Consider the following 22,159-nt stretch of genomic DNA (forward strand, 5'->3'; position numbering starts at 1 on the left):
TTATTTATGTTTTGTATTGATTTTTGATCCTATTCTTGTATATCAATTAGCAGAGGAACATTCTTGCATTTTCATATGGAGTTTTAATTCACTGATTTAATTAAAGCTTAGGAATGTAATCCTTGTGAGCCAAATTTATTTCATAAAAATTGCTTGATTAATAGATTTCCAGGGTTGCTCTACTTTCACAAGAAGTTCCTACATTCACCAGAAGAGCAAAAAATAATTTTCCACAATCAGCAGCAAACTAAGGAAAAAAACTATATGCTGGCCAGAATGCTGCTCTGCCTGAGTTGCACTAAGTCTATACTGGAGAAAGAGGGAGCAAAACCCAAGTTGTTGTATATTATTCACTTAGGTGTTTGAGAGAGGGGATAATTGTGCCACAGAGCCTACTTTCCCTTCTTGTGCCTTTACAAGTTGACTACAAAGTGTTTCTCATGTTCATATTCTAGTGCAAGAAACATACCTGAGGATGTAAATTCTAAGTGCTGTGAATAGTTCAGCTTGACTATTGCCACAGTCTGTAAATATTATATTCAGTAGCTTAAGCAAATTGGAATAGCTAGAGGAGCCTTTCAAATCCCACTAGAAGACAGAGATAACATAAAGAAATGCTGTTTACGCAACCTGGGAAAATAGGATAAGCTGTCCTTACACAGAAAATAAAGTTTCACCTCTTCTGCTGGTTTTATACCCCTTCCCCTGCTTTATTTTTACACCCACTCAACCCTTGCATTTTATTCCATTGAGCACTATTTAATATTTATTACTTCTTTCACTTCAAGGTGGAGATGCAGATGCTAATGCTAGTCATTTTTAGAGATGGGATTGTGTACTTGTGTCAGCATGCTTGCAGATGATGCCTAAAACTAAGGTTGCCTCTCACGGCAGCTCTAACTCAGGCAGTGTGGAAGCAGGTTCACTCTTCCAAGGAGCACTCTGCATAATGAAATTCCTGGGCTGACTGCACAATAAGTGCCTTTGCTTCATCACAGTCATGCTTTCTTACATCATTACAGTTAAATTTCCAGGCACCAAAACCTACATTGACCCTGAAACCTACGAGGACCCAAATAGAGCTGTCCATCAATTCGCCAAGGAGCTAGATGCCTCTTGTATTAAAATTGAGCGTGTGATTGGTGCAGGTAAGGCTGCCGTGGCTTCCTGATTCAACTGTTTCATTTAGCTGGGATCGAAACTCATACATCATAATGACAGGCAAATAATTATACCTCAAGTGTAGAAGAACTTTTCGCATTTGCCAGAGTGGTTAAGAGCAATGAAGCTGCACTCACTTCTAAAATGTAAAAACAAACAGGGGGGAAAAAAGCAACAAAACCCAAATAAATAAGCAAATGAAGAGTCTTGCTTGACATTGAAAGCTTGTGGGTTTCTAATTCTGTATCTGCTGTTAAAAATGTAATTGGGGGGAGGAGGGCAATTTTGCTGCCTATTATTTACTGTCATACTAAAGGTCTTAGGCATGAGTGCAAATTCTGCTCTCTTTCCTTTTGCAAGAGGGCTTTTTGACCTCTGAAGTTTGTTCATGTGAGTAAGGAAAGCTGGCTGCAGCACAAAATCTTAAATAGAGACTAAGAAGGTCCTGTTTCTGTATAACAAAATCTTCCCTAAGGCTGTTTTTTATTCTACCATTTTTCTTTTTGATATTTTATGAATACAAAAAGTTATTGTTTAACTTCTCATGACTGATTGTAATTGCACCGGCATTACATTGCTTTTCTTCCTCTTGAACTGTCTACCACCTACTTAAGCCATGGTGTTCATGCTCTAAAAAGGCAGTTTCATTTGTTTGCATTAATAAGATATGTGACATTTTTATTGCACTACTCCATGTAGTGAAATTAAGTTTCTGTGGGTAAGAAAAATATCAAATACTTTAGATTCCTGGAGGAAATGTTCTTTTGCTTTCCTGTTGTTTTATAAAAGTATTAGTAAAATACTTTTAAAACCACCCTGTAGCTTGGCATGCACTGTAAATTACATACTGTGGTATTATTTAAGAAGAGGAGAAGAAATGTCTCTAAAATAAGCTGGTTTACCTGTAAAAAAGATCTTTACACTTAGAATTCACAATACCTCTTTAACATAACCTCACTCATGTTGAATCATGTCTTAATCAAGTAGTACCATTGAAATTAACAACACTGTTAAGCAAATTATTCCTTCAGATGAGTAAGAGCATAAGAATCCAGTCCTTGCTAACTAGTAATTTTTGTGATGCTAGAATGACAACATCTCTTCTAATAAATACATAATATACAAGATTTAAAATCAAGATTAGCATAGAAAAATTACTGAGCCTTATCTTTTATTTGAGTTAAGAAACTATCAGCATAGAAACAGTTGAGAGCACAAATATATATTCAGTTGGACTTTGACGATGCCTTCTAAGCAAAATGCTGAAAACGCTTCAGTTGCAAATACAGTTTAAAACATATTTTCACTGTTATGACAGAGTAATTCCAGAATGTTAATTTCATTGACTGCAGATGAATTTACTCTTGATTTTAATGAGTATAACTGATAACAAAAAAACTAACTTGTGTCAGTAGTCATTCTGAAGGAAGTTAATTAAAAGCAGTATGGTGAAAGCATATTGTGTATGGGGTTTAGCTGTGGCTTTAACCTGTTGATGTAGATAGAAAATAGGAGTGAAATGAAATGAAGTCCAAGAACAACAGAATGTTAAAGACCCGAAGAAGCAGCTGAAACTCATACATCAAAGAAGAATATAGAATTTCTAATAGGGACAGCACCAGAAAGGCCACTTAGCAGTCTCAATATGCAGCAGCAATGCTGGCCATGTCAACTACTGAGTAATGCCATGTCTCTCTCAGACAAACAGGGTGCAGGTATGCTTGTGCTCAGTTTGCATGAGGGATATGTGCTTTCCTTGCCAACATTTTCATTACCAACCCGCTGCAGCCACCTGTCAGATACAGAATATGGTGTCCACTATGTTGAATCCTTGTTCATACCACATATCCTTTGTTTTAGCCTCTTCCTTGTTGACATGCTGAGCTAGTGGCTGTGAGGCTGTGCAGTATTCCCACCCTTGTTGTCATATTTTCTGGATCATTTTTGGGCATCATTTCAGCTGAATATACTATTTTCTTGGGAATAAAGTAGTTCGTTGGCTAGCATCCTGGCCTGAAATGCATAATATACAAGTTCAAGTTTCTAGTTTGCCTGAGTGTGAGTGATCTGCTTTTGGAAATCAATCAAAATCAGATTACAGAGAGCTGGAAAAGAGTTAAGCCTTAGTGTCTCCTGTGCCAAGTATACTAATTACCTGGCTCTGAAGTATCACATACACACACACAGACACTTATCTCTTATTTTCAAGATGAAGCAGAAACAATTTTGGAAGGTACTGCTAGAGAAAGTTGTTATTCTTTAGTAAGTTCTTGTGGCGAGGAGCTGTGAGTGTGGTGACTGGTGAATTAATTAATAGTCATTCATATTGCTAATGAAGTGCAGGAGGACTATTAAGGCACCAAGTTAAGGGTGTGAGCAAGTAGTTGTTAGGTATGTAACAGTTATGCCTCACAGTATTCACAGCTGTGACATGGATATTCATATCACAACTCTAGTGTCCAAGGATGGTTGAGGCTAATGCCTCACCTGTGCAGGAAGGGACAGTTGTACTCTGCCTGGCCAATTAGCTCAGGTACTTCACACTATTTACAGATGTATATGGAGTTGATTAGAGCTAGAATAGAACAAGAGGGAGATGAATTCGATTCTGTATGCAGTCATCTCCAATGGGATTCATAAAACGAGTGATGCTGAGTGGAGATTTGTCCAAACAAGTTGGCTGAAAATATTAAGATCCAGTCAAAGTTCTACCCTTCTGGCTGGAGAACGGCGAAGATGAAGCCCAAGTACTGCTTTTTTTCATTTTCTGAGCTCTGGTGTTGGGGGTGACAGGAGAACAGTAGAGTTGGAATAGTGACTGTCCCCTAAACAATTTTTTTTCAGAGCTTATCCAGTAAGACACACCAACATCTACCTCTGCAGGCATGCAGCCCCATTTCCAACCATACCTCCACTGCCAGCCAGGCACCTTGCCAGTGTGCATGTGCACTTAAGTCCTGATCCCACCAGGATTCTCAGAACCTCAGTTTATGTCCCAAAGGGATTCTCTAACCAAACTCCCTGTGTTAGTCTTTCCTAATTCAATAACTTTTTTCAGCACTCACCCTAAAACATGTCTTGGATGTAGGTGTGTCTGCATACTTGTGTATACTCAATAGCTTAATGTTAAGGCACTCCACTGGTATGCAGGAGATAAATTTCAGACTTGATTTGATTTGGAGGAGGGACTTGGATCTATATCTCCCATACTCCAGATAAATTTGCAGAGTACCAGATCTTTAAATATTTTTTGCAATGAATCTTTCTCTTTTTAAAGAGATGTTCCCCTCTACCCAGGATAAGATACGTTACTACCCTTTTCTCCTATATATCTCAAGTTATTTCTCATCCTGTCTACAGAATAGGGGTTGTCTCTTTCCCTCTCTGCTGACATAGCTGTGAGGCAAGGGACAATCCTTAAATCTTCCACAAACTCAGTAGTAGTAAGGTAGATGTTTTGCCATTCAGCTTCATATTTTGCATGCTTCCATCCTCTTTCCTGTCCGATGGAGTCCAATTACTTCTCTCCCAAATTATGATTGTTGAGGCTTTTGGTTTTTGTATTCTTGATGGCTGGCTGGCTATTTTTAACACATGCTTCTTCAAGTTCCAATTGTTTGTTAGTTTAGAAGCCTTTTACAAACTTCCAGCATTTGCTTGTGTTTGTTTAATGTAACAAAATTATTATAAGTCACACCTTTCATTCCATAATCTGCAAAGTAAATTATCCTGCTTGAAGGGAATAGTGTAGTGCTTCATTTAACACCATAACGATGTTAAATTAAAAGCAGCTCTAAAAGAGCTGCCTTTTGAAAGAAAAAAAAAAAAAAAAAACATTGGATCTAGAGATAGCAAGGAAACCATGTAAAACAGAATGATATTTTCACTTAGTAATGGTATCACTTTTTCTGTAATAGTATTTTCTTATGAAAGCTACTTCATATTCATGAAAAAAATGTAATTAATTACTAACAAGTCTTTTAAAAGATTCAAATAACAGTCCTGTAAGTTAGCTTAACATGAAGTGTTTTCTCTGTAAGTTACTTAGTCAGAAATTAATTTAAAACATGTGCTTGTCTTTGTGTTTCTAAGTAATCCATTTCAAATATGAACATTCACGTATTGAATATAAACACACACTTAGGTGGCTAGTTGAATCAAGTCCTAAAAAGGACTTTGATATTGTAGTCAGAGTAACTCAGCATTGATCTTCCTCATTTTAGGAGAGTTTGGTGAAGTATGCAGTGGGCGTCTAAAGCTTCCTGGCAAGAGAGATGTTGCAGTAGCCATAAAAACTCTGAAAGTTGGCTACACTGAAAAGCAAAGGAGAGATTTCCTGTGTGAAGCAAGCATCATGGGACAGTTTGACCACCCCAATGTTGTTCACTTAGAAGGTGTCGTTACCAGAGGTAAGCAGCAGCTCGATCTGTCAGTCAAATTACAACATAATGGCAGAAATTACTTTAGCTTATTCATGGTCAAAGATTCAAATTATAAGCAGGCTGTACACTCCTAATGGATTTTCTCCTGATGCATAACTAACTAAAACAATACTTACTTTATGTTACAACCTGAGAAAAAAAATTAAGATGCACGCATGATTAAAAGATGAAGTACTTTGAAATATATTATTTTTCTAGTTTCATTTAGCCTCAAAGACCATGCAGAGAGATAAGGTTTCTTATGTCCTTTCATATTATCTGAAGTGTCATTATTCCAGAGTCCTGTTCACACAGCAGGAGTTAGGAGAACACACTGACATTTTGATTTGTATGGTTTAATTTTGTGAATCATGACCACATTCCATGCAGACATTTAAGAACTTATTAGAGCTCAGTAACAGTGCTGGAGGCCTCAGAAATGTTCGTTGTCTCAATGAGTCAGTCCTTCAAAGGAATAACATGTGTTTTATCAAAAAAAGGCACTTCATTTGTGTTGCAGTTTCTCAAACAAAATCTGTCTTCTTTCAGGGAAACCAGTCATGATTGTAATAGAATACATGGAGAATGGGGCCTTAGATGCATTTCTTAGGGTGAGTACCAAAATGAAAACATATAAAAACATATTTTAAGTTACATACTTAACATTATGATATAATATTATATCATGATATGATATGATATGATATATTGTCACTTTTAAAATTATGGTTTTATATATGTGCTTATATACATGCTTAATATTCATATAATTAAAATGGTTTTCAGGATGAAATGGAGCTTGACAAATACTAGCAGTTCTCTCTGTTATTTCAGCAAAAACAGATCAGAAATGAAAGGATCGGACAGGATCACATGGGAACATTCTAGGACTTTAAGTGATTTAATGTGGCATAGACATGGTGGGTTTTATTATTGTCACCAGCTGAAGTTAAAACCACTGATACCTGAAGCCCAGTAGTCTGCCTATTGGGAGCAGAATTTTATTGTGTCAGCATGGTGGGAATTATCATACAAGCATCCCTAATTGAACTATAGTTATGTTTAAAAGAACAAAAGAAAAAGAAATGCAAATTCACAACTTTTAGCATCTTGTGTGTTCTGAACTCCTTACGAGGTCTGCAAGACAGTGTGAGATGGTTTAAAAACATTCTGCAGAGAACAGAAAGATTATGTTTGATTGATAAACTCCAAGCTATGAATAAAATTGTCAGTAGCTAGGGCTCCAAAAGGAGGGAGTTCTTGTTTTCTTGATACAAATAATTATGCTGAGAGATGAAGAGCACAGATAAAGACATAAAGAGCTGTGCATCAGGTAATGTCTCTTAAAAGAGCCTTTCCATGACTTAGCCAGAAATTTATAGTGATTATCAAGTTTTGTTACTTGTGGTACATTAACTACTCACACATTTCTTAACTGGATGTACTGCTTTATCTCTGAAGAAAATAAAACTTGTGTTTGAAGTGAGTTTCTTTGCCCCAGGATGAATTGCCACAGAAGTAGTAAATAAGTAGAAAGCTCACATTGTAAAACTAATTCTTATTTCTCCTCTCAGCTATACTAACAAGAATTGCTGCTCCTTTCTTCCCTCCAGAAACATGATGGTCAATTTACAGTCATTCAACTGGTGGGAATGTTGCGAGGAATTGCTGCTGGAATGAGATATTTGGCCGATATGGGATATGTGCACAGGGATCTTGCAGCACGCAATATTCTTGTCAACAGCAACCTTGTTTGTAAAGTGTCAGACTTTGGCCTTTCCAGAGTTATAGAAGATGATCCAGAGGCCGTCTACACTACTACCGTAAGAGAAACCAATGGGTTTTAGTAGTTTTGATATGTGGATATTAAGAAGAAGCTTATCTTCTAGAGAGTACAGATAAGAGAAATACATTAATTGCTTCAGAAATGTTAACCAGTCAAAAGGAAAAGAGTCTCTGCAGAAATCTGGGTCTAATTAGGGACTGGTATTTTTGTAAGAGCATACATTTTATTTGGTAAAGTAATAAAAATTTAGCACAGTATCTTCATTATTCCCTTCCTCATAATTTTCTGTTTGAACAAATACAGAAGTTTTACCCATAAAAATTTTAATCACCTCATTTACTATAAGTTAATTAAAATATTTGTGGCCTATTATTATTTTTCAGACTAGATTTTATCTCACCAAAAGGTTGAGTAGCTTGAGGCTAGACTGTGACAAAGCTCAGCTCCTGTATTTTCCCTTGCTTTTGGGTGGGACGTTTTTCTTAAATAAGCATTCATCGGGCACACTATGCTCTTTATTCTTTTGTTGAGCCAGCTCCACTTTCTCACCTGTGAGGCCTCATTGCACCTATTTTCTCATGATGAGGGAAGGAGGGGCCCCTGGAATCTGCTCCGACAGGCGCAGGGATCCGGGAAACCGCACCAGTGTTCATGGCTGTCACTCCCGCTGCTGGGCTCTAAGTGGGATTCTGGTTTAAAAATGTCAGGCAGAGATTTCAGAGGAGCCATATGACAATTCAGTGGGATTTATATACACAGGATGAGATTTCCCTCATCTAGCTTTAGCCAGCCAGGAGTTAAATGACTAGTGTAAATCAGACACCTAAGCAGCCCCTTAAAATCAATGGAGAGATAAGCCTTCCAGAGAAATACATCCAAATTAGCTTGGACAGGTACCTAAGTTTCTGTGGTCCAGCCTAAACTTCTTTAGACTCCTTTGAAAATTGTACAATCGGTAAACTATAGTAGATGATATAAGTACTGATTTTGATGTTGATGGAAATAGTTATAAATGCACTCTATGGATGATGATATGGACAGTTTGTGGAGAAAAAAGAAAACTTTCCTGTTTTCTTTTTTTTCACAGGGTGGAAAAATTCCAGTGAGATGGACAGCTCCAGAGGCCATCCAGTACCGCAAATTTACATCAGCCAGCGATGTGTGGAGTTATGGAATAGTTATGTGGGAAGTAATGTCATATGGAGAACGGCCTTACTGGGACATGTCAAATCAAGATGTAGGTTATACTTTGTCTGTTTGTGAGTGCACACGCATGTGTGTGCTAGAAAAACAAAAATTACATATTGTAAACACATACATATGTGTTTCAGTATACATACATAAAATGTAGTTTTAGAAATAAGATTTATCAAAATACTGTAAGGTTTCACAAAATGAAAAGGTTACAGGGCTTTCACTTTTTACCTAAATCTCTAAATTTTCTTCTGCCATGTGGACATTGTAGGTTTCTGTCCCAAGTATCAATCAAAATTGGAACAACAAAATTAGTAATATGTGCTCTTCACTTTATTACACCTAAACATAGAAGAAATTAATATTTTTTCAATAAAAAATAATTCTGAAGTTTCTGACCTCAGAGCAATGATTAATCAGTTGAAGAAAGTTGTTAAAAGTCTGAGTGGCAGTTAATGACCTACTTTGGCTTTTTCAAGTTAATTATGCTGATTTAACAATACCCTTGTTTGCATAAAATAAGACCCAGAGCAACAGGTCAGTAAGTAATAGGACAGATGGGTGTTAATCTTGATTTCTGACAAGAGTATATATTAATATAAAAAGTACACAGGAAAAAGCCATTCAGGTGAGAAAAATGTCAGAGTCTCATTTAAAGTTCTTCAGGTCAGAGGCTTGAGTGGTTTTTTTTATTATTATTTTATTTTTTGATTGAACAATTGACATCAAAGTTGAAAAAAAAAAAGATAAAAGTGTAAATGATGAGTCAGTTTGGCACAGTGCAAAGTTGTTAATATTTGACAGGTCTCAGTGTCAAAGATTTCATGGACTGTCAAAATATGGGCAAACAAGTCCTTGGGGCAGAGAAAGAGAAATATTTACATTCCCTAGACACCCAGTGGAGTTTCATTTCTTTTGACACCTTCCTTCTGTACTAGATTCAAACATAAAAGAAGTCTGACAGGAATATGAGATGCCTCAAAGGCAAACCTTACCTATCTTTTAGGGAACAATAAGGAAAAACTTTTAAATAGGGGAGAAATTTTGGCATCTTCATGCTTCCTGTTGGATTTTAAAAAGTATTCCCTCTATTGAAAACTGCAAGTAAAGTGCATGAATTAATCTTTTTCATAAGAGTTAATTACCACTTCTTGCATCTTACATAATAATCTTCAACAGCACATAGTTAAAAGGTGCATGAATTGATTGGCAAAATAATTTCAAATATTCTTGTATGCTGTGATCTTCAAGCGTATCCTCCCAAAACATATACATGTCCTACCAATCCCATTGATAAAAATGATGCAAAAATTTAGAATCAACTTATTATTAGTTATTTATTCTCTTTCACAGTTGCCAATGGGAGTATTTGGAATAAAAACTGCTAAATGTGTTTCTTCTAATTTTGCATATACACTCAGGCAGTTTATATATCTTAAGTGTACCATTTTGCCTAAAAGTGGATGTGGGTGTCACCATAGACCAGATCAGATCTCCTAAAAAATATGTCTCCCTGACTTTGGATCTTCAGATGGCATTTCTTTAAGTCATTGTTTTAGATTGATGGAGGATACAAATTTGTGTTGTGATCTCTTTTTAAGCAAAAATCTTCCTTTTAGCAGCAACTGGGAGCTAGGGTGCACCACACGAACACTCATCCTACAAGCTCTCCACATCAGCACAGAGGGCTTAGCACATATGATACACAGAGTCCCCCCAACTTCTCTGAGCAGTGGGCTCCCCTCAGTTTGATCCTTGCTGGTAACAGTAGCCCTCAAAACCACTGCACTTTACCCTATTCCTCTGCTGGACTGCTGATGTTTGCCAATTCTTGCTCTCATTTGGTTACTGACCCTAGTGCTGATTAGTTCTTTAGAAAAGGGCAGGAGTTTAGGCTTACATATTTTTTCTTTGTTGTACTCCTGTATTTATTACCATTATTATGTTTATTAATTTGTATTGTTATTATATGCGCAGAATCAGAGTGATAACATTACATTGTCCAGTTATCCATATTTAATACTCCTTTGTTGGTGACTAGTATATACAGTGAACAGACCTGGCCCTTTTCTAATCTGCTTTACCTCCTCAGATATCCTGATTATGATAAAAGCATACTTAACAGTATTCCTTTTTTCTATTCTTGCAGCAAAAGCAGATTTTGAAAAAAAATTGTGGGAAGTGTAAATAATATAAATCAATTCTATTAAGAAGAACTCCAGCTGTGTGTTCTTTGTAGCTTTACTTATTAAAAAAAAAAAAAAAAAAAAAATAATTCCTGCATCTATTTCATTATCTCTGAGTACTGATTTTTGGAACCCCACCTCCAGATTTCTTAGCAGAGTAGATACTTGCAATATCCTTCAAAGTGCCCGAGTTCTGAATATTTTATTGGTTTTTTAATAAACTTTACTTACCAATATTTTTGAATGGTTTTGGAGGTTTTGGACATTCCCAGAAATTCCATCTATCTCTAGCTAACTTGTTATTTTATACTTCCCAGTTTTATTCTTCTTGCTCAGTTTACACATCAAAGAAGCTGATTCTGCAGTATCCCTAAAGCCTTTTAAAAATAAGATCATCATCTTGATTCCCAACTCTCTTCAGTTTTCTCTGCAGATCATAGTTAATGTGGAAAAGTCCTGTTCGTGATCATTTATTCATGTTTTTACTATCCCTGACACTCTTGGATTTAGTCTTACCTAGGTGATTTGCCAGTTCTACGGGTCTTAGATGTTTTGGTGATCGTGTTAGTTACCAAACTTTTTTATTCCTTATTGGTTGTCTCTGCATTCTGACCTCTTAAGCAACTGTTTTGTTTGTAGTATATCATATATAGTATGCACAAAGGATTTAATACCTTTTTACCTTTTAGGAGGTCAGAAATTTCTGCATTACTTTTCATAGCACACCAGTTGTCCAACACACACTTTAGCTTATTCTTCATTTTTATTCCACTGCTACTTCTAAGTGTAAGGAGCTGTTCTTCTGTTTTTCCTCTTAATACTGCTCTAAAATGTCTTAGATTTTACTTTTAATGTTTTCTTTCCTATATAGTACTGTTCTTTCAATTTCCCTGTTCTTCTGCTGAAATCTTCTGTTCCCACCCTGCCTGACAGATAACTTCACTACCTCTAAAAGGTCACAGCACTCATTCTTCAAGCTGTGGATGTTACTTCAGGAATTAAATATTTCTCAGTCATTTTTGAGTATAGGACAGTACTGTCATTCTAAATGTCCAGATAGAAAGCTGAGGCTCAGGGAGATGAGGCAAATTCCCTGAAGTCAAAAGGGCATTCTCTGACAAAAAACCTGCAGTAAGTGCCCTACCATTGGCCTCCTCTTTTCACAAAACTTCTTTTCTGCAAAAGGTTTTGATAAAATCATGGATTTCAGCCAGGTTTTTGAAGGTCCTTTTACATTCTTTGCAGTTCTGTCTACTTTGCAATCCACTGCTTTTGCATTTTCTCACACAACCTATGGAATATTTTCTATCTGAGGTTATTATTTTCACTAAACCCCGGATATTCACCAACTTGATTTATCATACCAGATCTACTTCCTAGGGCTACATCCAGAACAGCTTCTGATCTTGCTTTCTGTACAAACCAAGGGAGAAGACAGTCCTATGCACTACCCTTCAGGAACAAGCACCCTTCCTTAGCAATTCTAATACTGCTTTGTCAGTCAATGTCAGTATACTTGAAATCCCCCATGAACAGTGTTTTAGCCCTTTTTCACAAACTTTTCTTATCTGCCTTGTTTCCTGATGTACTTTCTTATCCTGCCCTCAAGGTTTACAGCAGTTTCCTGTGATTTTACTTTATCCATTTTTATTTTTTACTTAAATCCAAATGGACTTGGCTAAGGAAGTCAATGGGTGGGTGTAATCCTTGATTCAGTCATTTATGGTCTCCTTCAATCATATCATCATCTAGCAGCATCTCTTATTAAATCTAACTTTCTGTTTAGGTGATATATTAAAATATCATTCAGCCAGGTCTGCTCTCACATGGCACATTTTTGCTACTTTATCATTAATATAACATGGCTAGACATAGGATACAACTTTTTTCCATAACAATTTCTGTCTGCTAAACATTTTTCTTGGATCCTTTTATAATATCTTCAGGCTTTTTGTATTTTGTATGTGCATGCACAGATCCCTATCCACTTACAAGTCAGCTGCTTCTACCACACACTCATAAAAGCCTTGGGGCAAGTAATAATGCTTTCTGAAATAACTCCATTTATCAATCTATCTGTTGCTCCCTTGGTGAATTTAATTGTTGTTCCCTGCTGCTCACTTGACTAGGTAATATAGCTATGTTCTGCACATATAGAACAATATGCTTAATAAGCCCAAAGATAAAGTCAGCGAAATTATTTGAAAACCTGAAGGCTAGTGTCAAAACAACAGACTCATTTTTTTGCAACACTGATAGCAAATTTCAATTCATTGATTTTTTTTCTTGAACTGGGTAACAATATATATTCCTTAAATATCCCTTGATGAAAAATGATTAACTATGTTGGCTACTAGGTTATAAAAGCAATTGAAGAAGGCTATCGTTTGCCAGCACCCATGGATTGCCCAGCAGGACTGCACCAGCTGATGCTAGATTGTTGGCAGAAGGAACGCGGTGAGAGGCCGAAGTTTGAGCAGATAGTTGGTATTCTGGACAAAATGATTAGAAACCCAAACAGCTTGAAAACCCCATTGGGAACCTGTAGCAGGTAAGAAAAGCTGTAGTGTGTGTTCTTATGATGGTGCACGTGGCTGGGTTTTGGATATTCTGCTTGGTGGCTGGTTCCAGTTCACACTTACTCCATGTGTCTCTCAGTTCCTCCTTCCTTCTGTTCCCTGTTCTTCCCTTCCTCATTTGTCCTTCTTTTTTACCATGCTGAACAAAGCCGAAAAGGACTTTCTTAAAAAAATAACCAAAATAAAGAGAGTAAATATGATGGAGCTAACACATTTCTCAGTAAACTACTGTTGGCTTATCACTCTTTCCACACTCTCACCACTAGCAGTCTTTGTTTTCTTTATTTCTTAAAATTGTAAAGTCTGGAGGGCAAGGATCATTATCTATTGTAGTTTTATATGATGCATCCCTTGCCCTAGGAACTGATACAGTAGAAATAGTAATTAATAATACTCATGTTTGGCCAATGTACTTTGACATGCTACACTCTAGATTTTTACCTTTCATTTTCTGGCTTTAACTCCTTTCAGTGATTGCATCTCATCGTATTTCATGGTGTAGCTTTTAATGGATTCTTCATAATTTCCAGGTGAATTATTTAATTGTGGCAATCTTTTGATCTGCTAGCTAGATCACTGCACTAGGGAATCAACTGGCCTGTGTTCTACTCACAGTTCTTCTACTGACTGATTTGCTGTGTAACCTTAAGCAACTTACTTTGTGTCTCCTCTCTCTCCTTGTCTTTGTTTTGTCCCATCCAATTGAATAATGGGAATAGCTACTACTATATTTTCTAAGGTGCTTAAAAGAATAGCATCTTTATTTTATTCAGCAACTTTAGTTGCAACTGCTGCCATGCTAGGTAATAAGGTTGATTTTTGGTTGGTAACAGTAGTCCATTAGGCTGATTGTGCTCACTCTGACCTTTCATCTTTTACGTGAATGAGCTTAGGAAGTATACCTATTGTGAGCTACAGAGTAGTCAAGAGCTATTCACAGAATAATCTAAACTGTATATAAAGGCCTATTACTTTCTACTCTTGACATTTTTAATACCCCAAACTTATTTGACTCTCACCTTGATAAATACTCCCTGATGTTTTACTCTCTTTGGATACAACTTACTTTCCTTTTTCCTTCTCCATAGACCAATTAGCCCTCTTCTGGACCAGAACACTCCCGATTTTACCACTTTCTGCTCCGTAGGCGAATGGTTACAAGCTATTAAGATGGAAAGATATAAGGATAATTTCACAGCAGCAGGCTACAACTCTCTTGAATCAGTTGCCAGGATGACTATTGAGTAAGTTAGTACTGGGCATGTTTAACTTGCATTTAGGGAATTTCTAGGTAAAATAATACACAATGTTCAACACCAAAACTTTACCCTAAGTACAAATATGGTACTTGGGTTTAAGCCAGCTGGTTTAGCAGCTGATTATGTTATATTAGAGCATCCCATGAAAAGGCAAATACCCTGCTACCTGTGTGGGGCATCACTTTTTTCCCTGCTTTTGAGACCAATTGAAATAACACCAAGGGGCTAGAATTTGAGGGAGAATGTGGCCCATTTCAAAGCATGTATGTACAGGAAAATAACCAGTTTGCCTCTACTACCTAATTGGTACCTTTTTCCAGATGTGTACTAGGAAGATATGGAATTTTCTTCTAATTGGCTGGACGCTGTCTGTGTCCTGCAAGAAATGACTTTGCATCAGGATAAAAGTCTATAGAAGCAAAACAGTTTTCTGAAGGCAAGCATGGCCTGTATTGGTACTGCCATCTTAAACAAGTCTTCTTGGCACCTGCAAACAACATTCTTGTCCTGGTGGTTGCCAAACACATGTAATTCCTCTTACAGAGAGCAGTCGTTTTCTAAACAAGCTTCTCAAGTTTACAACCCTACTCTTATCTGCCTGGTATCACTAGGGGTCTCAGCCTATAGCTTGGGAACTGTCATCAGCACCCACAAGCTTCTACTACATCAGTAGCACCAGTAGCGGTGGAACTGAAACAGCTGCTCCTCTTTCATTTGCATGATGGGTATGGGTCAATATGCAAAGGGTTTCCCTAGGCATCTCTTTAGGAAGCAGAGTGTGATCTCCAAAATCTTGTATTTATACATAACTTTGTCCTGAAAGCCACCTGAAATATTTTACAAGAGAAGCGTCTCTTCCTTCAGGTGTCCTTAAAAGCCACAATAAACGATTATTGTAGTGCAAAACATACTGGCCTTATTCTCAGATGTGGAGACACATGCAGTGTGATTACATGACACTTGCCATGTAATTGCACTCCTTGCAGAGAAGTTGAACAGTGCCCGTATGAACTTCACAGTACTAAGCTGAGGTTCCAGTGTAGCTTCAATATTAGAAACCCGTAGCCCAGACCACTACGTAGTTTTGACTCACAGTTGAATACCATACAATAGCAGTCTAAGTTGAAAAATTAACAATGTACGCATTTATCTTCCCCAGGGATGTGATGAGTTTAGGGATCACGTTGGTTGGTCATCAAAAGAAAATCATGAGCAGCATTCAGACTATGAGAGCACAAATGCTACATTTACACGGCACTGGCATCCAAGTGTGATAGACATTTCTCCCTTATGAGGGAGGTGACAGACTGAGAGAACAGCACTGGCCTTCAGTATATATGAAGTGCTGCTAGAAGACACTTGATTTCCTGGGTCCTTCCTGCAGTGAATAGAAGAGCTACAAGAAGCACCTACAGACTTGAACTCCTAAGTGCCACCAGAATTTATGAAAAGGGAATTAGGATCCACCAGTGGTGGCAAGGAAAACAGCAGTGACAATAAACAAAGTACTACCTGAATAAACATACAAACACCTTGAGCTCTCTAACCTCCTTTTTATCTAATAGACTTTTTAAATGTACATAAAAATTTAAAAAAGAATATATTTGTCAGATAAAATCATGATATTATTGTTGAATTCAACAAAATATTTTCCTTAAATCTGTGATTTCTGAATCTTTTTTTAATCATTTGTGTTTATTCTTCATAAAGACTTTCTTTTAGTATGATGTTTATATCTTTGGACCTTTTTAGTGCTAATTCTATGACACATTACTACACTGGGTACCTCTGAAGGATTATTTGAGTTCCTAAAGATTTAAGAAGCATGACCAAGCAATGTATACCTGTCCAAACTTTGGTATCCTTTTGTGCCATTTACTTTTGTTAAATCAGCACCGTATTGACATGGCTAGCTAATTGGCAGGGAGTCAGGAAAATGTAAGTTGCCAAGAGCTCTGATATTTTTTAAAGAATTTTTTAAGGTTACACATATACTATCTTTTAAAAGAAAATAAAAGAGAAAAAAAAAAAAAAAAAAAAAAAAGAAAAGAAAAAAGAAAAGCAATAATGACCCCTAAGTAGTTCTAGGCACTTTTAGCAAATTGTTTGCAAGGTGATTTTAATGGACTAGAGTTAAAGGGAGATATACTCTAAGATGTAGATCTACAACTGTAAACCTGCTGAGACACTGCATTGAATGGACAAGCGACTGTAGGAGTGTCTCAGCATATGGGTGCAGTTCTCCAGTGTTACTTAAACCATTTAATCTGAGCACATCACATTTTTTTTCAATACTCTGCATTAACAAATCTGAGAGAAATAGCTGGCATATATTTTATATGAGTTTAAGCCGTATGCAGTCCAGCTGTCAGAATAAAGACATAGATTTTATATGAGAACTGTAGAGCATGAGGCAAGGGGCAGTTCAAAATTTTCAATTTTTTTACAAGCTTTTGCTGCTCTGAACAGACATGTGTGCGTGCTCACACAGACATAGCAGTCATTCATCAGGAACACAGATGCAAGAGTAGTTGCTCAACGGAATATCTTTTTACATCATTTACTTATGTAAGAATTTTGATTAAAATATTTAACGACCATAAGCAATAATAAACGGTGTCTTTACAGATATTGCAGGAATCTATATGAACCGGAGAGAAATGCTTTAAAAAAAATCTGAAAATTGTGAACTACCCCAGCAATGAAATGCTGTACTTCCAAAGAGAATTGGGCTGCTTCTATTGATTTTGATAGAGAAAGATCCCAGGGATCAGTCATAAATTGGTCTTGTTTCATAATGTGGGCATCCACACAAAAAAAATAAAAACAAAAGAAAAACCCTGTAAATGTTCCTTTGTAAAACTTGTAAATTTTATTTATACTGTCTTGTTTTGTACACACATTTATGTGTAGTGAGCTCTGAATACATTGAAAATGCACTATATTTTTCTATTTTACTTACAGAGCATCACAAACAAACATGTATATTCAGTGCTACATAATGTGTTTTCCCACATTTAGGACCAAAGATAGTTATCAAAAACTTAAATGCATCGTTTTCCCCCCTCCTCTTTTCTCCCCATTTTTAGATCACTGTACAGTGTTATATTTGTCATTTTATTTATTTGTTTCATTAGAAAAATCAGTTTGGTTATACTAATTTTTTGTCCCTCCTGCCTTTGTTGAAGAAAATCTGTAAAAAGCTTTTAACTAGCATAATCCCATTACATAGACACTTCCATTTGTAATCTTTGTAATAGACTGTAAATATATTTTTGGAACTATAATGCAATGTGCATAAGGGTTATTTTTCAGTGTCCATATATGATTGTTTATACAATTCACAGCACTTTACAGTCATGCTGAGAAACCTAATTTATTGCCTGGATTTGGGCAGAGTAAGAAAAAAAGGTGAATATTCTTATTTCGTATTAGATTGTCATTCAGTAGAAATGGAGTTATTTTCATGTATGCAGCTCAAGATGGTTTTTTTAACTATTAAAATTAATTTTATAGAAATGCTGTAGAAGTAAGATGCAGAGTAGACTGCATGCCCAATATTGAAATTAGTGCACACAAGCAGTTGGCCAAGGCACTTCAGTTAGCCATTGGAACACTCTTGATTTATAAACATCCATTCTGAGTTATAACAAATGCTAAGTGCCTCACTACTGGGGTTAGCATCTGTGGGCAACTGCACAGGGTGCTTGTCAGTTTTGCTGCTGCTTTATGCACCCAGCTATGAATTTAGGAGTCTAAGTTCAGACACCTGCTTCCTTACAAAAATCAGCTACTGTTTCTAAGGGCTTGGTGATTAAAGGTGCGATGCAGCAATGCTGGTATTGCTGAGAACCCACAAACCCAAAAGGCAAGAGAGTTGAGGCCGGGCTTCACCTTTAGGACTTGTTCAATATTCTGAAGCCCGGAGGCCTCGAAGCATGTGTGGTGACCTGGGCTCACACATGTAAAAGTGAGGGCCCTAATGGTATTTCTTCCTTATTTTTCCTTGTTTGATTTAAGCCATCTTCTCTGAATACAAATATATTTTAGCATTCATCTATATACCTTGACTGCCTTAATGTTGCCACAGATTTTTACACATTTGAAAGTGGTAGAGTAGACCCAGAAAGCACAATCACTATCAATACTCCTATCATATCAATCTGTTCAGAACATTACTGCAATTTAGAGCACATGCATGTAAATGGATTTGTAACTGCTAGAGCAGCAACATATTGACATTGGTTGCAGTTCCCTAGGTTCCAGGAAAACAGTCCAGTGTAAGAAAAATAAAGTGCCAGAGAAAGTTGATGTTCACGGGAGGAACAGAGGAAAAAGTTGGGTCAGAGGAAGAATTAAAGGCTAAATGATGAAACAAAGAAATGATCTCAGTTCTGGTTTAATTTCATTGTATTTGGAAACTGTGCATCACTAAAGACATTATTAGGCTGTCAGTGAGGCTGATCTTTCTTGACTTTATCCATCTACAAGCATCTAAAAGAGAGATACCTAAGACAAGCAGGATGAATCTCCCTCTGGGAATGCTTATCTCCATTACCTGTAGAGGGAACCCAGATGATTCGCTTAAATTAGGTGTCTAACATCCAGATAGCTAAAGTTAGGTGAGATGATTCTTACCCTTTATGTCCTTGGCTGCTACAGTTTCCCCCACAAGCTGCGTGTCATAGAAAGGTAGCTCCTCCACTGCTAGTATTTCCCAGGATGTATTTAACTGGGCTTTATCACAGAGAGGTGATTTCTTTTTATGCAGAGATTTGTAACAGATCATCTAAATGCTTTTTGTATATGGGTATTCATTCTTGAAAAAAATTGTGATTGTTCTGAGGAAGACCTGCCTAGTAAATTACAGTTATTTAATATTTTAAATAATCAGAAATATTTGTTGACATACTGCTTCAGTCCAGAGGTTATATGATCAGATATGATAGTTGCTGTTTGCAAAAACCATGTTTATCTAAAGCCTTGTCATGTAAAAATCTCCAGGAGGCAAAGATGCCTAAATGTATCTCAAATTGAATGTTGCCCTTAATATCTCGATAATTGAGCTCTGTCTGTATTATTCTCCATTTAAAATGAGTTTTTTATATTGTTTAAGCTGGAGTTATCTGGCATCCACTGGGGGAGTATGAAAAAATGATTTTAAATTAATTCTGTTTTTCTCCACTAATAATAATATAAGGTAAATAGTTTCCACTGTTTTGAATGTTACAAAAACTATTGCTTTAATGTGGGGGATGAAGGGGTTTATTTTGTTTTGTTGTTGGTATTTTTTTACATTTATTGGTTAGTAGTTGAAATAAAAAAATAATAATTTGTCCTTAACTTTCTAAATAATTCATATATAACAATTTTGAGAATTATTTAAATTCCATTACTTTCGGGTTGCTACTGAGACGGTGATCATGTTACTACAGCCATAATACCAAGTGATGCCAAGACACCCTGCCACGAGGGCAGGTTCAGTCAGCATTCTGTTGCCCAGTAATGGCATGGGGCAGTCCACTGGCTGTGTGTGAGGAGCAAAAGCCAACTCAGCCAAAAAATGGTCATTTCACCTTTTAAAAAAAATATATGTGACATGTTAGAGCTAACATAGCCTTAATGCATTACTTCCCTGCATGCAGTTAGAAACTGATATCTCATTATATGCATTTGGGTTTTTGTGGGTTTTGTTTGTTGGTTTCTTTGTTTGTTTCTTTGATTTTAAACAAGTGACATTTGGGGTGCTTGTGGAAGAGAACAGTTCCCAGACAGGATGTCTAGCCTGGTTTAGGAAAAGTACAATACAAATTCTTACCTAAGAGTAATTCTGGCAGCAGGTGCTGCAGGGATATTGAGGCAGTTGGTGCAATGATTTGCTGAACAAATAACACAACAAGGTTTCTGCACGTTCAGGACCTGTTAGGATTGTATTTCTCATGAATTAACTAACTGATATGTAGAAACAGGTGAATTTTTTTCCCAACTAACTTGGAGGTGGTAGATTTGGGATTTGCAAGACTACTCAAAAGTGTTAGCCTCAATCTAGTTTCTAGTAGAACAAGAAATTCTGGGCAACAACCTATATTTCTCTCCTATTCCCTTAAGGGTTGTCAAATGTAGCTAACAATTACTTTTAAACAGAATTTGTTATTGTTTGCATAGTGCAGACTTCTATTTACTTGGGAATAAGCAGTTCTGTCATTAAATTTCCTGAAAAAAAAGATTAGAGAGGGATGGGGAGGGGGGAGGGAATACAAAAAGTTTGGAAAAAAAAAAAAAAACATAAAAAAAAGAAAAACCCAATCCAATAAATAACCTGTGAAACCCAAAGTGTGGCTGGGCTCACCATTTTTGTAACACGTTCCAATAAGAATTTGAAAAATATAAGTTTAAACCATAGGCATAAAATCTGCAATATCCTGACAAAAGTGTAGTGGCAGAATGTAAGTTACATTTGTGGGAGTTTTTCCTCTCTGGATTTGGTTTTGTGAGAATTTTAAGTTAGGATAATTAACACATGCATTTAGAGTAAAATCTGTTGGGACAGGCTAAGGGACAAAATTAGTATGTCTATAATATCCATTAAATTCTCAGTGCACTTTCAAGGTGGGTAAGGGTTTGGCAGTTTGAAATTGAAAGGAGTCATGTGGAGTTTATATGCTGTACAGACCATAAGTTACGTCCAGCAAGAATATGAAACATTAAAAGTTAAAGAGGAAACCCCTCACTTTTGTACCTGGTGAAAAGTCAGAAGATGGGAGGGAATGGAAAGAGAGGGGTGCGAAGCCAATCAGAATGTGTGAGTCTGAGTGGTAGGGCTCCTCAAGACATTGCTGTCAGGGGAGTTAATGAGTGTCAAGATTTTTTGTTTAAGTAAAGAGGCACTGTTAATAAAATATACCTAATAATCTAGTGTGGAGTGGTTTCAGTACTGTGATTTTTCCTCAGGCCAGATTGGAATTTGTCAAAGGGACTTAATTGAGACAGATGGGAAAGCAACTGGTAATACACAGCTCATTCAAGCAGACTTGAAAGAGAAATGAAAGGAGAATTTTACATTAAAAGCCTGAAAATAAAACATGAACTTTGATGATATTTACTCTCAGATGGTTTTAGAGTAGTTTTCTATAAATCTAGAGTAATGATAGCAGATTTTAGCACTGATACTATACAAATTATGTGAAATTAATGTCTAATTAGAGTGACCAAAAAAGAACCACGAGTCAAAAACTAGTTGATGTCTTGATAGACTGTGAAAAAAGAGGTGATACAGCCATGCGAAACTTGTGTAGCCAGCCAAATGAATCTTGGACAAAACAAGACATAATGCCTGGTGCCAGGAGAGCTAAATCAGGAACAGAAAATCTATTCATCCACGGACCAAGGCTTCTGTATTTAATTGAACCAAATAACCAATTGTAGAACTGTGCTGCTAATAATAATTGTTACTAATATTGAAAAACTACAATTTAAAAGACATCTGATGAATCATAATATGGCTAAAACTGAAAAACACACTCAGTGCTTTAAATCAGAGCTATGCCCAAAGACTAACACGTGCTGTTGGTGT

General features: G+C 36.6%; 1 protein-coding gene across 6 annotated transcripts in view; it reads left to right on the plus strand.

Moving 5' to 3' along the window:
* Positions 1-22,159, plus strand: part of EPHA7 (EPH receptor A7) — a 167,604-nt gene that overhangs the window by 138,499 nt on the left and 6,946 nt on the right. Inside the window, exons 10-17 of one of the 6 annotated variants that reach the window (XM_042803181.1) lie at positions 1,023-1,148; positions 5,385-5,570; positions 6,132-6,193; positions 7,196-7,405; positions 8,456-8,605; positions 13,106-13,299; positions 14,416-14,571; positions 15,746-17,873. In XM_042803181.1, the coding sequence (XP_042659115.1) occupies positions 1,023-1,148; positions 5,385-5,570; positions 6,132-6,193; positions 7,196-7,405; positions 8,456-8,605; positions 13,106-13,299; positions 14,416-14,571; positions 15,746-15,860 (1,199 nt within the window). In that variant the 3' untranslated portion in view covers positions 15,861-17,873. Of the gene's footprint in view, positions 1-1,022; positions 1,149-5,384; positions 5,571-6,131; positions 6,194-7,195; positions 7,406-8,455; positions 8,606-13,105; positions 13,300-14,415; positions 14,572-15,745; positions 17,874-22,159 lie in introns of those variants that run through there. The other 5 variants (XM_042803182.1, XM_032989915.2, XM_032989916.2 and 2 more) reach the window with 5 other exon arrangements.

This window comes from Tyto alba, unplaced genomic scaffold, assembly GCF_018691265.1.
Source record: "Tyto alba isolate M040663 unplaced genomic scaffold, T.alba_DEE_v4.0 Super-Scaffold_40, whole genome shotgun sequence".
NCBI classification, from domain to species: Eukaryota; Metazoa; Chordata; class Aves; order Strigiformes; family Tytonidae; genus Tyto; species Tyto alba.